This window comes from Babesia bovis, chromosome 1 (genome assembly GCF_000165395.2).
Source record: "Babesia bovis T2Bo chromosome 1, whole genome shotgun sequence".
Lineage (NCBI taxonomy): Eukaryota > Apicomplexa > Aconoidasida > Piroplasmida > Babesiidae > Babesia > Babesia bovis.
The window spans coordinates 1,078,755-1,096,107 of record NC_067396.1 but is presented as its reverse complement, the minus strand read 5'-3'; the positions used below and the strand labels follow the sequence as shown (position 1 = coordinate 1,096,107).

Below are 17,353 nucleotides of genomic sequence, written 5' to 3'. Positions count from 1 at the left end.
GTAGCACACACCTCAGTTGGTAAACATGTCGTCTTCCTTATCAACAGCATCCTTCGTTTTGTCCACCGCTAGTGCAGTGAGGGCCTAAGTGGTATAACTATCTATTATAACGCCTAACGTACCTCGTGGCGCGCGTCAGCCTCCTTATTGCGAACGCACTTATCAAACAAGTCCTTGTGCCAACCGAAGTATATGACTGTGCAAGTCTTGTCGTCAACGGATCCACACTGTTCAGCTGTAACGATAACACGTTCAGCAGCTGCGTCAGCAGTGCATTCCTCGTCAATTGCCTCGCAAACGATGTCAACTATCTCCTGAACACAAATGAATCACTACCGCAAGATTCCTACCTTATTTGTCAGCACATCAGTGATGCCATCAGTGACAAGTACGAGGAAAAGATCACTATCGAAGTTAATTGTGTAAACAGAGACATCTGGCTCAGATGATACTATGCGATCGGGAAATTTCATTGGGTAGTCTCCCATGGCCCTGGATGTAGCCAAACCTGACATAGGTTGTCCGTTCCGAGCCTTATTCAAACATCTCCAAGCTCCTTGAGCAAATTCCACAGTACCGCCATTCTTTTCTATGTACTGCCTCTCCTTGACGTTATTTGGCTTGTGGTCAGTAGTCATAGCTTGAGCGAAACAGTCATCACTTTCAGCCATGCTACATAATAGAGCACGGGAATCACCGACATGAGACGTTATCAACTTTAAACATCCATCAGAATCAGGTCCATAGATTAGACATACAGTTGCAGTCGAACCATCCAGTAAGTTGTAATTGCCCGCTATGTTACAAAAATTTTTGTCCGTCATCTCGAAGCCCTTAGAACAGCCCTGCATCAACGCTCGAACTTCCAAGGATTCAATCGGGAATAAATCTTTCGGCCGCTTGTTCTGGTCTATTGATCGAACTGACTGACGATAAACACTCAATATGTTGTTCTTCAAGTGCTTAGTTAGGTACTCCGCACACCTGCAATGTGTGATATACCTAGAAACCAACTCACTTATATCCACAATGGCCATCAAAGACGCCGGTGTAGTAACAAAGCGCTTCCGTTCGACTAACTACATGAATTGACATACACTCTAAAGTGACATAAAAATCTTCGCAATTACTCTTGTGGTCCGAGTTGCCCTGGATATATTATAAAAAGGCACTCTACAACCCACTTTTCGAGAAGCTGTGGCAGCCAAGAGATCCTTTTCGAAATCAATTGATAAATCTTTGTCATCTGAATCATCACTACCTTGTGGAGAACCGTTCTTTTCTAGGAGTTCGGCAGAAGACGACTCTGAACCTTCATGATCTGGAGATTCAGCATTATCATCAGATGTCTTAACTTCATTTTTGCTGGGAACCAGATTTTTTGGAAAACTATCTCCAGCAGATACTACGATATTTGATACAATATGAAAGTATATGCGATCACGGGAATTATACATCCATTCTAAGTCTTCGTGGGTGTACCAACCGCCTTCTGAAGCGTCATCGTGCTCAACCCAAATACCATCTGATGGAACGACGAGATCGATAACTCCCTGTCAGATATATACTAGTAAATATGACCAACACACCTCTTCACCAGTAGAATCTTCTGTCATTTAGACAAGCGCGCGCATCCAAATGATTCTAAAATGCTTTATTTGTGAATATAAATTCTGCTAAATTATACGAGATATATTGAGTTTGTAATGTGAAATTGCCTTATAGTCCGATATAACCGATAAACCGCATAACCCCTAGCAACGATATGGTGTAGACAAGCTAAACAAACCTTCACGACTTCAACCACTACTAACTTATCCGGTGAATGAAGATCGACACTGTAATTTTTTCCAACTAATTGAACAGCAAGATCGAGTACGTCTTCCCGAGGAAGCGCGTTTGAATTGCGAGAGCTGTAACTTAGACACCATGTAAAGGTGTCCCCTGGCTCACCTGATTAACGATTTAATATCCAAATTTTATGACTCACATCTATCAAATTTATCATTGGCTTGCGAGTGTGGAAATTCAGCCGCTATTAGCTTGGTCATAGCCTCAGTGAAAGGATCGCCTTCAGCCTTGCATACCAAATCGTAGGGAATCATACGGCACAAAAAACGTGCACTGTAACGATTATCCTTTAATATAGCATGGAATATTTCCCTGACATATGTAGAAGGAACGTCATCCTCATTCTTAAAATATACGATATTCACATTCTTAGAGATACACGGACCTGGAACAAAACGATCAAAAAACAATTTGTTGTCCTCCAATTCAGCTCTTATTGCTTCCTCAACATTTGCAGCCTGGCATAGGTCAGTATTCGATAATTTATTGCTTCCAAATTCTGGATTGATATATTCACAGTGCTGGAAATTATATATGAAGTTTGTACACACCTACCTCACGCAATATGGTCAAACATTCTTGCATAGCCTCCTTATGCTTCTTAGCTTGAGTGTGTGTGATAAAAAGCCCGCGTGATCCCGGCTGCAGCCTACCATTGTCCTGCTTCCCGCGCTGCCGAAGATGAATTGTACCATCAATTGACCAACCTTCCATGGAGGACGGCGGCTACCTCCTCCTGAATGTTGACGTTTTTCACCCATAAACAATATATAATATTTTATCCAATGAAATTGGGAATGTTATCCATTACATCACCTTGTTATTAGGTGGAAGTTAATGTGTGTACTGCCGCCAAGAATGCATATGATACATTAAAAGCTATGCACATAGGTATAAAGAGAGTATGTAGTAAGCGAATCTTACACACCAAAGCTAATATATTCGAAATTCTACACAATGAAGACATTGCAATCATTCCTGAAAGAGTACTTTCACTGTTACCTAAAGCATCGCAAAAATGTAGCACTTCTAAAGATTTTATTGATGAAGCTACTTCCATAGTCAAATATATCGATCAATTAAGTCCGGAACGACTCAAGAATGGCATATTGAAGAATCATGGCCGATGGATAGCGGCAATTCAAAGAGCACAGGCTTATGGATTACGACTTACAACGCCTATGGTGTAAGTTATTGAATCTAATGTTTATGATATATCATACAGGATACTCAAGGACGCATTTGAAAATGAGCAATTGAAATTAAAGGGATTGTCTTCTAGAGAATTTGCCACATTGGCAAGTATATGTGCTTCCCAGAGGACTGAGGAGTCGTATAGAATCCTAAAGCTAATGTGCCATGATAATATAGTGGCATGGATGATTCCAGATTTGAACAATTCGGACTTTGCCCTGTTTTTAAGTTCCTTAGCCAAAACTGGAAATATCCATAGAGTAAGCCCATCATATGTGGAATCGCAATTGTTTGATAGGATGAATTCAATGAGTACATTTGATGTATGTTTTCAATTTATCAACTAATTTCAGCTCAGATTTCGTTGGCATTTGATGCATTAAGCGCGTACAGGCGTAGGAATGAGGCCCTAACGAATCTTGCGTTGAAAAGGTTTGCAGAGCTATTGGAATCGAACGATTATGACATAAGTAGTGTTAAAAAAACTATTAGTAGTATAGGCTCTCGTATGGCGTCAAACGCAAAATATAGGGTGAAGGGTGATGACAAATGGAAGTACCAACCAGATTCTCCACCTATGCTTAATGACATAGCCATGTTCATCAGGTCAATGTCGAGGAGTGATTCGGCGAACGTTGAAGATCTAACATATTTGCAACGGATAGTGACTCAGCTAAATAGGATATACCGATATCTAGATACTGGTGCTTTGTTACATGACAAGAGGGTCTTGCCCAACTCTACAACTGTACTTATGGCGTTGTCCATATGGAGGACCAAATATGGCGACTACATTCATGATATTGGTATGGATCGCTTAATTGTCACCATATTGCTATATATCGCACAACCCATATCTCTTCCATGTATATCTATAAAGGAACGCACAAAGATATGTATTGCAATTCAGGCTTTTTGGCACTTAGCCAACGGTAAAAGGTACCCAGAACTAGTGAATCATGTATACAGGAGTATAGTTAACCCCGATGATCCGCAACTTTTGATGTCGTTGTCTTCCATCAAAACAAGTGGGTCAAATGGAGATATTGTCAGAGATATCTATGAAGAAGTTAACACACACCTGATAGACATCATATGTGACGATGCTAAATGTACGTTTATAACCGAAGTAACCATGCCTCCTTATGTAACAAGCGTTTTAGACTTGAGAGGTTATGTGAAGCAAAATTACGTAGATAATCACCCAATTGAATGACAAATCAGATACCATTGGCACATATATGTCATTTCTAAATCCTGTCATGAAAATCTAATTTAATGTGTGTAAGATTTAGTTGTTTATAGTAACGCCCACATCTGAATGGGGAATGATGCAGCCTTCTGGTCTATATCAAACTCAAGATTCACCGTATAAACATATTCATTTTCTAAAAATAACATTTTGCTTCAAGGTCTACACCAACTATAATATCACTGTTCTCATCAATGGGCAAGCTCTAACCCATGGTTCAAGGACTGCTGTTGTATTACCACCGTGATAGATACACATTTTTAAATACTTAACGCCAGCTCACATATGTAATAATTTCTAGTTTATAATAGTTATTCAGCGCTGCAGCAATATTTGGGATCGGAAATATTGTAGTTGTCCACCGAAAGGCAAACGCACTATTTACACCCAGGTAACTGAAACGTCCTTCATCAAAGATTATAACTAACTTGTTAATTATCGGATATTGTTTTTGTACATGGGTGTCAATTAACGAAGATGATGGAAACGGAGACAAAAGCAGGGACAATCCAAAGAAGTGAACCAGTAAATGGACTCCTTACCTATTATCGCTACCGTATTGCTGATTACGAGGCATTGCTAAATGAAAAGGAGCAAACTAGACGTAGACTTGTAGCACAAAGAAATGAACTAAATGCAAAGGTTAGGGCACTTAAAGACGAACTCCACGCGCTTCTGGAGTCAGGTAGTTTCGTCGGCGAAGTGGTTAAGCAAATGTGCCAAGATAAAGTGCTGGTAAAAATTAGCCTTGAAGGGAAGTATGTCGTGGATGTCAGCAAGGATGTAGACATTTCTAAATGTACGCCTAGTACGAGGGTAGCTCTCATGAGTGACTCTTACAAACTTCACAAGATCCTTCCCACGAAAGTTGATCCCTTGGTTGCTCTTATGAAGGTAGAAAAGGTTCCCGACTCCACATATGAAATGGTTGGTGGACTGGAGCAACAAGTGAAAGAGGTAAAAGAAGTTATAGAATTGCCTATTAAGCACCCCGAAATATTTGAATCTCTTGGTATTTCACAGCCCAAAGGAGTGCTGCTTTACGGTCCTCCTGGAACAGGAAAAACACTTTTAGCTAGAGCTGTTGCACACCATACAGATTGCACATTCATTAGGGTCAGTGGTTCAGAACTGGTACAGAAATACATCGGAGAAGGTAGTAGAATGGTTAGGGAGTTGTTTGTTATGGCAAGGGCACATGCTCCTTCGATCATCTTTATGGATGAAATAGACTCTATAGGTTCACAGAGAACTGATAGTGGTCATGGAGATTCGGAAGTTCAGAGAACTATGCTAGAGCTGTTGAACCAACTCGATGGTTTTGAACCGTATCAGAATATTAAAGTTATTATGTGTACTAATCGCATAGACATCTTGGACGAAGCTCTGCTTAGACCAGGCAGGATCGATCGGAAAATAGAATTTCCAAATCCTAATGCTGAAGCTAGAGCTCAAATTCTAGCCATCCACAGTAGAAAGATGAATCTCGTAAGGGGTATAGACTTAGAAATGATCGCACGTGAAATGACAAATGTGAGTGGTGCTGAGGTTAAGGCTGTCTGTACCGAAGCAGGGATGTTCGCACTTCGTGAACGCAGAGTACACGTTACTCAAGAAGACTTTTTAATGGCTGTTGCCAAGGTAATGAAGAAAGACTCGGATAAGAATGTAAGCTTCACGAAATTGTGGAAGTGAGCATGTGGTGGAAAGGCATTTTACTGGTTTCCCAGATTTATAAATTCATCCACCATCGTAATAATATTAGAGAGCATATGATAGTAGCATTTCAGATGCCATTTCATAGAAATTTTATGGTACTCTAATTTCCATGGGGGATTCCACCGAGTTTTCCTTTGAATCAAAAATTGGCAAATAATGTAATTATAACTATATATAATGCTTAGTCAATGTTGTTTTAACGTAGAATCTTGGCTAAATCCTTACGCTAAGTATAACAGGATGTGTTCCCACATGCATTCGACAATTAGATAAACCGTCAATATTACATGTTGAACTCAATACCTTTAAGTATGATGCTATGCATTTAAGGTGACAATAGAACTCTGTGCCAAAAGGTGGCTCTGTGTTACGAATAATTAATGCACCATAATTTGTTAGTTTTCTAGAACATATGTTGGACCTTGCGTATATTATCGTTGTGTACGTAGGAGCTGAAATCACAGATATGTATTGCCATTATAACAAACTTTAGGCTGAGATTGAATAAAAGACTTTCTATATGCGTTGTGAAAACCGAATGACCATTTAGTAGATACCTAAGGTAATTATGTATAGTGGTGTGACAATAACATACATGGTCCATGTCAATTCAATCATTACCGGTGGTTACATAAAATTAATATGTATACTGTTCTTCCATTCAATCATCTCACATCTGTCATCCCAATCTTTTTTACTGTATACATTTTCGTGAAAGTAACAATTTTATATATCACAACATTAAATATATATCTGCTTCATACATGTAATACAACGCTACATGAAAGAGGCATGATATTCAGGGATTTTTATGTAGTTACTGATCATGTTCATGTTACCCCCTTTATCCATATGTATGATAAACCGTCTTTCAAATCATAGTAACTGTTCCCATACTACTCAACCCATAGTTTAATGATTCAATCATGAATCGCGTAGTGTTTTATTGTCTTGTACTATTTTTTGAAATTGCCCAAAGAATAAAGAGTTCAGCACCACTACATTTGCAATGAGCACATAGACTCAAGAGCCTCGATAAGCGACTGAAATCAATTTATTCTGTGTTATGCTTTCACTGTACAGCATAATAGTTTCTCGATGACGATAGATGTGAGTGATTTGGGAAGGCACTTCAACCTGCTATGTAATACTCACATGGAAATGCAATTTCAAACCAACACCTGTATATACGACAATTCCCACAAAATGCATACAACTATATCGATATACACATGTTAGAAGACAGGGTAATCAGTTGTTTCACCATGAAATGAATGATCATTCTCATCATACGATATTAGATAATATCATCTCAAAAGGGGCGTCTAATTGAATAAATCGGCCACTTTGGCTATGTAATATCAAGATTATCAATTATCAGCGCAAAGTCGATTATGTATATACACTTCAAAGTGATGGAATCTTCAATAGGTTGTAGACCTTCAAGAGGTACGTTTGAGCTTCTTCGAAAAACTTGGCTTGCAATCTCCAATCCAAGCATCCAAACAACGACGTCTTGAACGATGCAGCGTCACGCATTGAATAGTGAACAAATGTTTGCAATAAATCAAACCGCCGCCGCTTAGAGAGCTGCACCACAGCACGAAGAAGGTGAACGTAAACCAGAGTACAAAGCACCATAGTGGTGGCTTGTGGAGTGCAATCAAACGTTACTCGTTCAGGAACAACTCCCTTCAATTGTGAGATAAAACACGCTGATGAATTACAATCCAGTGCTTCCAACACTGGCATACCAACAGTTGCGAAGACATGGGAACGACAGTCCTTGCATATGCACCGCATATCAAACAAAGTAGGTTTTGGTTTTCCTTCAAGAGTTTCCGCAAGTAACATTTCTCCCTTCTCTCTAGAGCCAATATCGAGGTTGGTCGCTTCGGGAGGTACAATATTTGCGGAGGGATCAAATTCATTTTCTGTGAATGCTTCGTAGCAATTGCGATTCATTGCATCGGACACTTCAGGCGGGTTGTTATCATCTGTTTGTTCGATGTGATTGGATGGAGCAACAACATTCATTACTACAGAGTTTTGGGCATTACCCACAGTATCAGATGTTGTGGATTCTCCGACATGGGATAATAATGATGCATAGTTTTCAAATACTTCACGATAAAAAGCAACGGCATCTTGATAAGACGACCAATCAGTATGGATTTGTTGCAATCGTTCTTCCAAAATTGCATTGGAAGCATCTGATAACCAAATATTGGATATGCCAGGCACAACAGATAAGCGAGCAAACGAACTCCTATCGAAATTCGAACTTACAACGTCATATGTCGCCACTTTTTTACTGTAGTTTATTTCGCTATTGTCTGTAGTGGATGACATAAATGCATTGCTCTCAAATTTACCGGATGACCTATTCGAACCCGAGAAAACTTCATAAAGAGTCAATTGTCTCGCTCGCTGTTTCTTATGACCTTTTTTCTTCACCGGAGTGGTGAATCTCAAAGGAGATGTGGATATAAACGACAAGATGGATTCTTGGTATTTGCCATTACGGACTGTTGGGGTAATTGGTAAATTGCCATTTCGTCGCGGTGTGGCAGATTCTAGGGGCATTGTTCTACAAATAGGATAGATATCATCAGGTAACCGTGAAGGGGTTGCAGCAACAAGGAACTTGTCCATTGTATTACGTTCTTTGCAATCTCCCTTTTTAATTCTATAAATACCGAGAGAGATGCCTCGTAAGTCTTCCAGTGCAAATGGTTTCTTTGCAAAAAGATTTTGCCAACATGATAGTAAGCTCCTGAATACGCTCTTCTGAGACATCAGGTCACCCGATACTGACGAAGTGAATTCGTCACATAGACCACAGCCCATGTACTTCGCAGGTTCAACACTAGCTTCGGGGCTTCTTACACGAACCTTTAGCATTATTTGTGCTACAGGTACTTCAAGGGAGTTGTTATCAGTACTCTCTTCTTTAAGGTGAGTCAGCGCTGCTTCAACACGGTCCCACACTTGTTTCACCAGCTCCCTCATATATTCATGTACCTGCTCAGTGGTTGTTATTCTTACTCCATAGTTAATAGCAGATGTAATTGTCTTGTTCTTTAAAATCCGAGAGCGTGCCTCTGCGGTGTTCATATTCCGGAAATCCTTACCTCGACTAAAATGATACACAGTATCACCAAGTTTCTCCCCTATTAATTCTTTCAGTTCTTCCTTATCATGTATGTCACTGCAATAAACATAACCGCAAGATTTTAAGATATCAAGCGTCCGGTCTCCAACACCTGGTAATTCGTGTAGTGAAACGGATGCAATAAATGCTTCTACGTCCTGTATAGCACATACATTGCCTGATAAAACATAACCAGTTGGCACCTCTTCGCTTCCATGTTTAAGTGCTTTGCATCGCTGAGAAGCCAATTTAGCAAGCATCATGTTATCACCAATCCCAATGCTTAATGGGCATTCGGTTTCCGTTTCAATTTTATGTGCCAAATTCACAGCCATAGAAATATATTCCACAATATCGTTGCTTTCTGATTCAATCGAGTACTCCAAATATAGTTCATCACAGCTAGCAGAGTAGATTTTATTGGTAACCTCACTAGCTATCTTCAAAATTTTCATTGCAGTGTCATTAATAACATCAAAATCATATTTGACAAACTGCAACGACGGACACAACTGAACAGCATCTCTAACCCACATACCTTTGCTAACACCGTAAACTCTAGCGGCGTAGTTACATGTTGCAATTTCGCTGGCGCTGTTACGACCTGTACCATAACTAATGCAAAGCGGCATGTTCTTCAAGTGTTGTTTTCCTTTTATCGCCACAGATACAAAGAAAGCATCCATATCAATGTGAAATATCTTCCCTTTCGTGAGGGTACCTTCTTGAAGTGTACTGAAAGGTTCGAAATTGTATTCCTTTTCCACTCTCGTTTTCCACATTCCGAGCAAATGCAATCGTGATCTTTTATAATACTCATCCACCATGTTACTTACATCTTCATTGGCGTTGGCATCACTATTGTTGTCGTTTGATTCTGCAGGTATTGCTCCGATTTCCGATTGTTGATGAGAAGGTTGACAAATAGACTCAGTATCAACAATCTCATCCTTATTTTCATCGGAACATGTCTCATCATCAACACTACCTTGTCGACTACGATTGGAGTCTATGCTATCCTCTTTCTCCAGGACGAGTTCTAAAAATGGTTCAAATCCTTCCTGAGAAGTGGTGTCAAGATTTAGCTTCTCGCATATTGTTACCGCTCCAGGTTCATGTTTAACAATCATGTCACTCTTGTTACATTGCTCCGTTGAAACTGCCTCTCCATGTAATTCGTCATCCTGAACGACAGCATTATCGACAATGCCACAGCCACTAGCAAAGAATTCACCTTCGTTGTCTGCCATATCCTTCTCAGGGTTTTTGCTTATTTCTGTTTCCCTCTCTCTCTTCCAATTTTGAGTCAATGTCATATATTCCGGTTTCATTTTAAGAGTAGATGGAATGAACATAGATTCGGGCAATCTTTTCGATTGCAAATGGCATTCGAATATATATGCAGGTGTAACAACAGCGTACTGTGCACATTTGCCACCTCTTTGTTTCATTTCCCACCACTTTTTACAGCCAAGGGCCACATGTTCAACAACGTAATGCGTGACATACTCTGATAGACCAATTTCAATATGTCCTCCATGCTTGATTATGCACTTTATCAGTGTTTCATGTGCATGTAAAGCAGCGTTTTCACAAGGTTCTCGGTCCAAAAATGGCTTATATGCATTAACAACACCATCAATATAAAATCGGCATCCTATAAAGAACTTTTCTTCTATGGTAGACGATTCATCATTAAAACACATGTTTTCAGTGTTTGGTATAAATGGTATCATAGTGCAACTGTTTAGCTCATCATTTGTGTCCAGCCGGGAGCCGTCCCTTAGTTCTAAGGAGACCTTTTCATCGATCATATCTCCAGCATATTCTTCGGGTCCATATTTATTGTTCATATAATCTGGATCGTCACCGTTTTTCTCTGTGGTAGTTTCATCGCAATATTTGCGATCATAATGGGCGGCCACTCCACGCCTTCTGCGCTCCATATACTCTGAAAACGGTCCACCTCCACCGAATTTCACTGGCGCCTTCATGTTGACATCATAGAAAGTTGTGTTGTATACAAACCAAGTGTTTACATGAAAGCGCAGCAAGAACGTCTTTTGAGTTTGCGACTCTTAACAAACACGTTCTTACTCTTTCTTGATAGGTCTTTACTTTGGTTGACTAATGCTTCGAGATTCTCCTCATTATGTAACATATCCGCAATAGTCTTGTGGACAACTTCTAAAGTGTGTTGCAATTTGTCCGATACATTTGTATATGCATCTACTACTGTTGGATCGCGATATTGATTGACTAGAGCTTTAATTTGAGGTATATTTAAGTTGACATCAGACGTGTGCTCTATTCCAGCGTCAGGGTATTTAGTAATGAATTCAAAAAAGGCCAATTGTAATAGTGAAAAGGCAACTCTTTCTGGATAGCCCTTACCGCAAATACATATTGCACAAACTCCAACGTCCCAGCGATAGGCGAATACATCAAAGTTTTCCTCATGCACAGCTACATTTTCACCTTGGTTTAGACGTCCTGCAATTTCCCTAGCGGTAAACACTGCAACGCTTTTAACGGTGCCTCTTGACAGTATTTGGAGATCAGACAGCTTGAAGTACTGTAATAGGAAGATCGGTTTTTCATTGCACCGCAATAAGGCAAAATACATTACCTTAGAGACGCCCATGATACACCTATATTTGACGCGTTGATGTGCAACGGTTCCAGTTTAAAGCACAGCTGGGATATAACGGTGACATGAGCGCACATTAAGGTGTAGTCGTCTACCTGAAACGCAACATTAATCTGTTTCCACTATTTATAACCGCTCTGGGAGTTGATGTTTCCTATGGACAAATGACTATGGCATAGAACGGCGGGCGCTGCGCGGACGAGTTGAACAACTAGTTTAACTAGAATGTAACATTTGGTAACTACGCAAATTTTGAAATTGTATTTCATATAATGATTGTTAATCACTAATTATGTTATTTGGACACAACGAGTTGCATTGATTCTGAAACCGTACGACACATCAATAGATTCCTTGCGGTACACATCTTCAAGTTCTGTAATATCAATTGCAAACGGTTGTTATGTAACCAAACAAATTACATCCAATTTGTTTCTATAATCGGTAGCGCTTAACTGAAGTTGGACATGCCTCTGGGCTATCCAATGTACTGTCGTTCCAAAGATTCATCAGAAAGCACTTCTCTCAGGGCACATGTCAAGTAGCAAGACTTTGGAAGAGCGCAACTTACCACTAATGTGCAACGTGTCACAAGTTTGTAGTTCATTTCAAACATTTCAGCTTCATTTTTGCTCTGTGATCCGGAGTTAATTGCGTGAGGTTCTGTGGATCCCGGATATCTTGTTTGGTTCTTGAGGCGTATGTATGGCGGAAGGTTCTCCATATGACCCACTGTCCTAGCTAATTCCGGCACTATGTGATACTGCAGTCCATGGGCCCTTGCTACTATGTGTCGATACCCACCCCCTACGCCAACCATGCAACGTTCTCTTCCCTTTAAGTGTTCTGGCAGATTCTCTATGATTGTAGAAAACATCTCTAGGGGCATTCCGAACTCTTCGTTTACTACACGTTCATAGACGGGTTTTAGGAACTCGGGGTATTCCACATTATCACCTGGTAAGGGCAAAACCACATCATATATAGACCACATATCTAAATCTTCTGGCGTAACAACATACGCTTCAGGCTCCATGTTATGAGGAAATAGTTTTATCTCTTGCGCCTCATCTGAGCAGTCAATAGACTCCCCCTCGACGCTAGTTGTCAGCGGCAGCTGTGATGAACGAACTACCAAATCCCCAACTACGGGTTTCATCCCATACCTCTTTACCCTTTCTGTGAGTACAAAGTTGAATACCAAACTTTGCGCAGCATGTACATAAATACTTAGAACATTCGTTGGTATTCTCCTCAAAACATCCTCCACTGGCTTGTTCCGCTCCAAACCATTCATGAGGTCGCGTTCGATAAAAGATATTTTTGGTGCAAGTTTAAATACAGAATCACAATCCTGGTTACCAACAGATGGATCAAAACTTATATTTTCTTCTTCATCTTTAACAGTTGTGTCATTATCAACGTCTATGTTAGTATCTATATTATCCTTGTTTTGATTGTTACCTGTACGCCGCCTCTTGTTTGTCCTATTTTCTGGCGGATTGTCAATGGGTGCTTCACTATATACTACCTCTTCAGCCGTAGTAACGTTGTTAGAGTGGTTATTTGTAGCTTCCGCTTCTTTGGCTTTCCTGGCACTTAGATACTTGTCCACCAACTCATCATTGTTTACAATAAGCCGTACTACAGTTTCGTAGTCACGTCGTAGCATAGCGGCACCTACCACATGTGTTCCAACATGCAGGCTGCCAAATCTTTGTAATCCAAAGTAGTTTAAGAAACCATTGTAACGCAGCGATTCCAGATTGGTTAACGCTTGCTTCACATCAGATATCCCTCGTATGGTTACCCAGAACGTGTTACCACGCAGGTCACCAAGTTTTAAACGGTCAGGGCTATATTTGAAATCTGCAACAACTACTGAGTCCAACCACTTGGGATGTGTCATAGCTCCTAGGAAATCCTCAATTTTAGCCCTTCTAATGCAGAATCTTTGTGTAGTAATGGCACGTCTATCTTTATTACCTGCTGTGAAGATATCATGCGATGATCTGTGTAGAGTCCGGCAAAGCATGTTAGTAATCTCATGTGTACTACGGTCTCTTTTTTGGACATTGAAATGAAGATATTGTTTCAACTTCTGCTTTTCTTTGTAATCCTCAGGGAAACATGAGTAATCTGTGAGGTCCAGGTGTTTTACAACTCCTTCGACAGTGGGCATAGTACAGGGTGGCATATCCTTCAAAACGTTCTTAACCCAGTCATCAGTGCCTTGGCGTATGTTTTCAATGGTTTTTACACATTCGACTTTGGGGAATACCTTGATGAACAACTTGCAGTCGTCCTCAACATCTGTGAAATACATTTTGGAAATGCATTTATCATGCATAATTTCACGGAGTTTAGTCAAAGGTTGTGCAACAGAATCTAGGAAAGGCAGGTTTTCTCGTATGAAAGCATGCGCTTTAGTCCTTATATCTTTTGGGTTTTCAGAATCGCGTAAAGCAACAATACAGAAAGGCGGCTTCTTGTGCGATAGTGAAGGTGCTTCTTTATCGGACATGTGCGATACGAGATGGTCAAGGAGGGCATCCAAACGAATAGTATCTTCTTCTGTAAATATATTTGAAGGGTATTTCATGGTTCCCATGAGGTTGCCAACTTTTCGCAATTTGAGAAACGTTTCTCCGGATGTACGTGATCGTTGATGCTCAAGAGCCAATGCTGCAATCTGCGCTCGTGCGGTTCTTCTGGCGACAACAATATGCCCACTGTTATCTATTTCGTTGACTACAAAGTCTTCTGGTATAAACTTTATAAACCCTTCGATACGCTCAGTATATACATTTGGCATCATGAGCTCCACCATGGTACTACCCATTCCAAGTTGCCTACTCTTCCCAATGACTGTTGGCGGCGGTTCATCGAAAGAACCCGTATTATCCATTTTATCTTTTGGCTGACTTGTTGATGCAACTAGCGATTCAGTATGACTAGTACTATAGATAGGCGTCCCAATTTTTTCGTTGTTGCTTACAAAATATAATCTATAGATGTTACGGTAACGACCTATACAACGCCAATTTGTATAAATCAAATTATTAATGTTATTTATCGGTTGGTTGTTCAAATATTCTGAGTAATTTATCCTAAAACATGAGCAACATTGTAAAACCCCAAGCCACAACAAGACGATACGTGGCAACCACATACAAGTTTTAAAATTGAAACACGTTGTTGCCAATAAAATCACGTGCAGTATAATTTTAACCACTGAGTCTGGCATCCAACGTCAATTTTTTGGGAAACGTCGATAAATATTTTTTTTGGACAAGTTAGCACAACAACAGATATAGGTTATTTTTTCTTTCTAGCTGCCATAGAAGCTTGCTTTTGCCTTGATATTGCTTTCTTTTCTTCAAGCCAAAATAATCCAGGCTGACGCGCTTTGATGTCCAAATACGGGAACCTAAGATACATAACCAATCTGTATGCATCCAGTTTTGCGATTTCGAATTCCGTTAATTCAGTGTCTATTAACTGCGTTCTATATGCTTGATGAAATGTTAGCGACTCTGGCATGGGTTCATCCTCAGATTTAACTGCTTCGTCGTATAGATGTTCCGGCAAATTATGTATTGCCTCTAGCACGTTATCACGTATTTTAAGTTCTCGTTCAACAAGTCGTTTGTTAACCATGTGCTTATACGTTCTATAAGCTTCTGTTACCCTTTGATAGAGCTTTCTATCATCTAATGTATCAGTTGGTCCTATAGGGCTGCATATTAAGTCGAGTATTTCTGCTAGAGACTCACGATCCTTGAGCGCTCCCACCGTATCGGTAACGAGTGCCGGCGGTATATAAGGTACGTAACGAGTGATTCCTACTGTTTGTTGTGTTTTTTTCTTATCGTCTTTTTTTGTTGGTTTCGAAGGCTTCCGCATGGGCATACGGCACATTAGAGGCGATGTTCGGGTTAATGCCGATATTAAAGATACCCTGTGACCAAATTGCATTGGATTTTCTGACACATTAGAAAACCTTTGTTTTTTCAGGTAGTATTAACGGTTAAAGTGTGTGTATACGAGAATATTTATGGAGTATGCTTTGACACACCAAAATCATTCTCAATAAGAACATTCTATCTTTCAATGTACACATTTATGTTTCAGAGATTGAATTATATGGCTTCCTGGGATAGCCTGGGGTTATTGCATCATTTACCTTCTTCACGTTGCAGTATTCATGCTACCTTCAGTGTCTAGAAGTTTTAGAACTTCACTCCTACAATCACAATTTATTTGTCACACAATTTTATGTAACATTGTTAATGAATATTTGTTTGAGCCCTTATATTATACGTGATTGATATGGAATCCCATTGCAGAAAAGTATGGTACAACATTTCATGAGATACTCTAACTTAGGTTAAATTAACTGTCTACTATTAGGGATACATAGCGTATCTCTCGATATACCATATGTAATTTATACACAACGTGTGATAATGAATTATGTGTATGGTTTTCTGGCCAACGCGCATTTTAGCGCGTGGTATTCTATATGTTTACTTCAGTAGTTCTCGAACAATGGACGTGGCTTGTTCTTCTTTTTGTCCTTCCTTTCTTCTTTTTTGTACATGATCATCATGTACTGCACGAACATTTGGATAAGGTCACTGTAGAGCAGGACTGCATGAGACAGGTAGTCGTGACTTCCATTGTTGAATTCCTTTATGGCAAGCTGTGTGTTGAATATAACGAACCTATGACCCATGAATGCCAAAATGTTTAATAACATACCCACAACACGCTACTAGCACACCGACATCAACAGCGGAACTGACAAAGCTAGAGCCAATAAAAATGTTGGCAAGAGAGACCAAAAACAAGTAGAAAAAGAGTGAAAATGCCATGCCTCCAATGTAGAGTACCATTCTGGCAGATATGACCAGTGATCCCAAAGTGAAGCACGTAAAGGTGGCAATCGTAGCAAACAAGGCAGTTGTTACGATCTCTGCAAACCATAGAAAATATATTAATCTAACCTACCTGGTTTAACGAGCATCATAAAGTATACAGTTTCCCTCAACAACAGACCCTGAGCGAAGGCCATGATTCCAAGCGCAATCATCCTATCGACACTAGAAGTCTGCGCCAATTATGATAAATATCACCCAGTACTTATTTACCTTTTCGTATGATCCTGTATCATGCGGAGCGTGGCGAACATACAGCATCGTTCCCAAACATACTACTAACAGTATGGTTGTGTGTATGTTTAAGTACTGAATAGGCAATGCCGCACCAGCAGCAGTGACTAGCGCGCTGGCTGCCAGTGTAGCGTATACCAATGTTAGATGCTTCTTTTGAGCTTCAGTCAGGGGTGTGAAGTCCAGCAGGCTGGAAACCGACCACATTTGGCCAAAGGGAAAGAAGTCGTTAGTCTGTATCATTTTCGTAGTTGGAAAATATTAAATGTGTGACCGTATACTTGCTAATTGCCACGCAAGTGCCGTTGACTCCACCCCAGTGGACGGCCATACCATTAGCATAATGAAACGGCTTTTAA

At 40.1% G+C, this 17,353-nt stretch overlaps 9 protein-coding genes across 9 annotated transcripts; 2 read left to right on the top strand and 7 right to left on the bottom strand.

The window, feature by feature from the left end:
- Window positions 1-11: 11 nt before the first annotated feature.
- On the bottom strand, window positions 12-1,619 carry BBOV_I000510 (Protein phosphatase 2C family protein). Its single transcript, XM_001608663.2, has 6 exons — window positions 1,590-1,619; window positions 1,185-1,553; window positions 1,019-1,149; window positions 351-984; window positions 123-314; window positions 12-84 (listed from the first exon to the last, which is right to left on the bottom strand). Exons 1-6 carry the CDS (start codon window positions 1,614-1,616, stop codon window positions 13-15), a joined length of 1,425 nt encoding a protein of 474 aa, XP_001608713.1. The 5' UTR covers window positions 1,617-1,619; the 3' UTR covers window position 12.
- Window positions 1,620-1,673: 54 nt separating this feature from the next.
- BBOV_I000500 (tRNA acetyltransferase family protein) lies at window positions 1,674-2,615 on the bottom strand. Its single transcript, XM_001608662.2, has 5 exons — window positions 2,559-2,615; window positions 2,407-2,523; window positions 1,991-2,372; window positions 1,790-1,953; window positions 1,674-1,754 (listed from the first exon to the last, which is right to left on the bottom strand). Exons 1-5 carry the CDS (start codon window positions 2,610-2,612, stop codon window positions 1,677-1,679), a joined length of 795 nt encoding a protein of 264 aa, XP_001608712.2. The 5' UTR covers window positions 2,613-2,615; the 3' UTR covers window positions 1,674-1,676.
- Window positions 2,616-2,712: 97 nt separating this feature from the next.
- On the top strand, window positions 2,713-4,270 carry BBOV_I000490 (uncharacterized protein). The gene is made up of 3 exons (XM_001608661.2): window positions 2,713-3,037; window positions 3,077-3,368; window positions 3,404-4,270. The coding sequence occupies exons 1-3, from the start codon at window positions 2,733-2,735 to the stop codon at window positions 4,259-4,261; spliced, it is 1,455 nt and encodes a 484-aa protein (XP_001608711.2). The 5' UTR covers window positions 2,713-2,732; the 3' UTR covers window positions 4,262-4,270.
- Window positions 4,271-4,692: 422 nt separating this feature from the next.
- Window positions 4,693-6,032, top strand: BBOV_I000480 (26S proteasome family protein). The gene has a single exon (XM_001608660.2). It carries the CDS (start codon window positions 4,775-4,777, stop codon window positions 5,990-5,992), a length of 1,218 nt encoding a protein of 405 aa, XP_001608710.1. The 5' UTR covers window positions 4,693-4,774; the 3' UTR covers window positions 5,993-6,032.
- Window positions 6,033-7,421: 1,389 nt separating this feature from the next.
- BBOV_I000470 (impB/mucB/samB DNA repair family protein) lies at window positions 7,422-11,169 on the bottom strand. Its single transcript, XM_051767317.1, has 2 exons — window positions 8,392-11,169; window positions 7,422-8,352 (listed from the first exon to the last, which is right to left on the bottom strand). Exons 1-2 carry the CDS (start codon window positions 11,162-11,164, stop codon window positions 7,424-7,426), a joined length of 3,702 nt encoding a protein of 1,233 aa, XP_051622942.1. The 5' UTR covers window positions 11,165-11,169; the 3' UTR covers window positions 7,422-7,423.
- Window positions 11,170-11,204: 35 nt separating this feature from the next.
- BBOV_I000460 (Regulated-SNARE-like domain family protein) lies at window positions 11,205-11,820 on the bottom strand. The gene has a single exon (XM_001608658.2). It carries the CDS (start codon window positions 11,812-11,814, stop codon window positions 11,206-11,208), a length of 609 nt encoding a protein of 202 aa, XP_001608708.1. The 5' UTR covers window positions 11,815-11,820; the 3' UTR covers window position 11,205.
- A 446-nt stretch (window positions 11,821-12,266) lies between these two features.
- BBOV_I000450 (tRNA pseudouridine synthase D (TruD) family protein) lies at window positions 12,267-14,776 on the bottom strand. Its single transcript, XM_001608657.2, has one exon. It carries the CDS (start codon window positions 14,726-14,728, stop codon window positions 12,299-12,301), a length of 2,430 nt encoding a protein of 809 aa, XP_001608707.1. The 5' UTR covers window positions 14,729-14,776; the 3' UTR covers window positions 12,267-12,298.
- A 313-nt stretch (window positions 14,777-15,089) lies between these two features.
- BBOV_I000440 (uncharacterized protein) lies at window positions 15,090-15,873 on the bottom strand. The gene has a single exon (XM_001608656.2). It carries the CDS (start codon window positions 15,796-15,798, stop codon window positions 15,139-15,141), a length of 660 nt encoding a protein of 219 aa, XP_001608706.2. The 5' UTR covers window positions 15,799-15,873; the 3' UTR covers window positions 15,090-15,138.
- A 439-nt stretch (window positions 15,874-16,312) lies between these two features.
- BBOV_I000430 (Inhibitor of apoptosis-promoting Bax1 family protein) lies at window positions 16,313-17,250 on the bottom strand. Its single transcript, XM_001608655.2, has 4 exons — window positions 16,974-17,250; window positions 16,834-16,933; window positions 16,585-16,798; window positions 16,313-16,547 (listed from the first exon to the last, which is right to left on the bottom strand). The coding sequence occupies exons 1-4, from the start codon at window positions 17,235-17,237 to the stop codon at window positions 16,355-16,357; spliced, it is 771 nt and encodes a 256-aa protein (XP_001608705.1). The 5' UTR covers window positions 17,238-17,250; the 3' UTR covers window positions 16,313-16,354.
- Window positions 17,251-17,353: the final 103 nt, after the last annotated feature.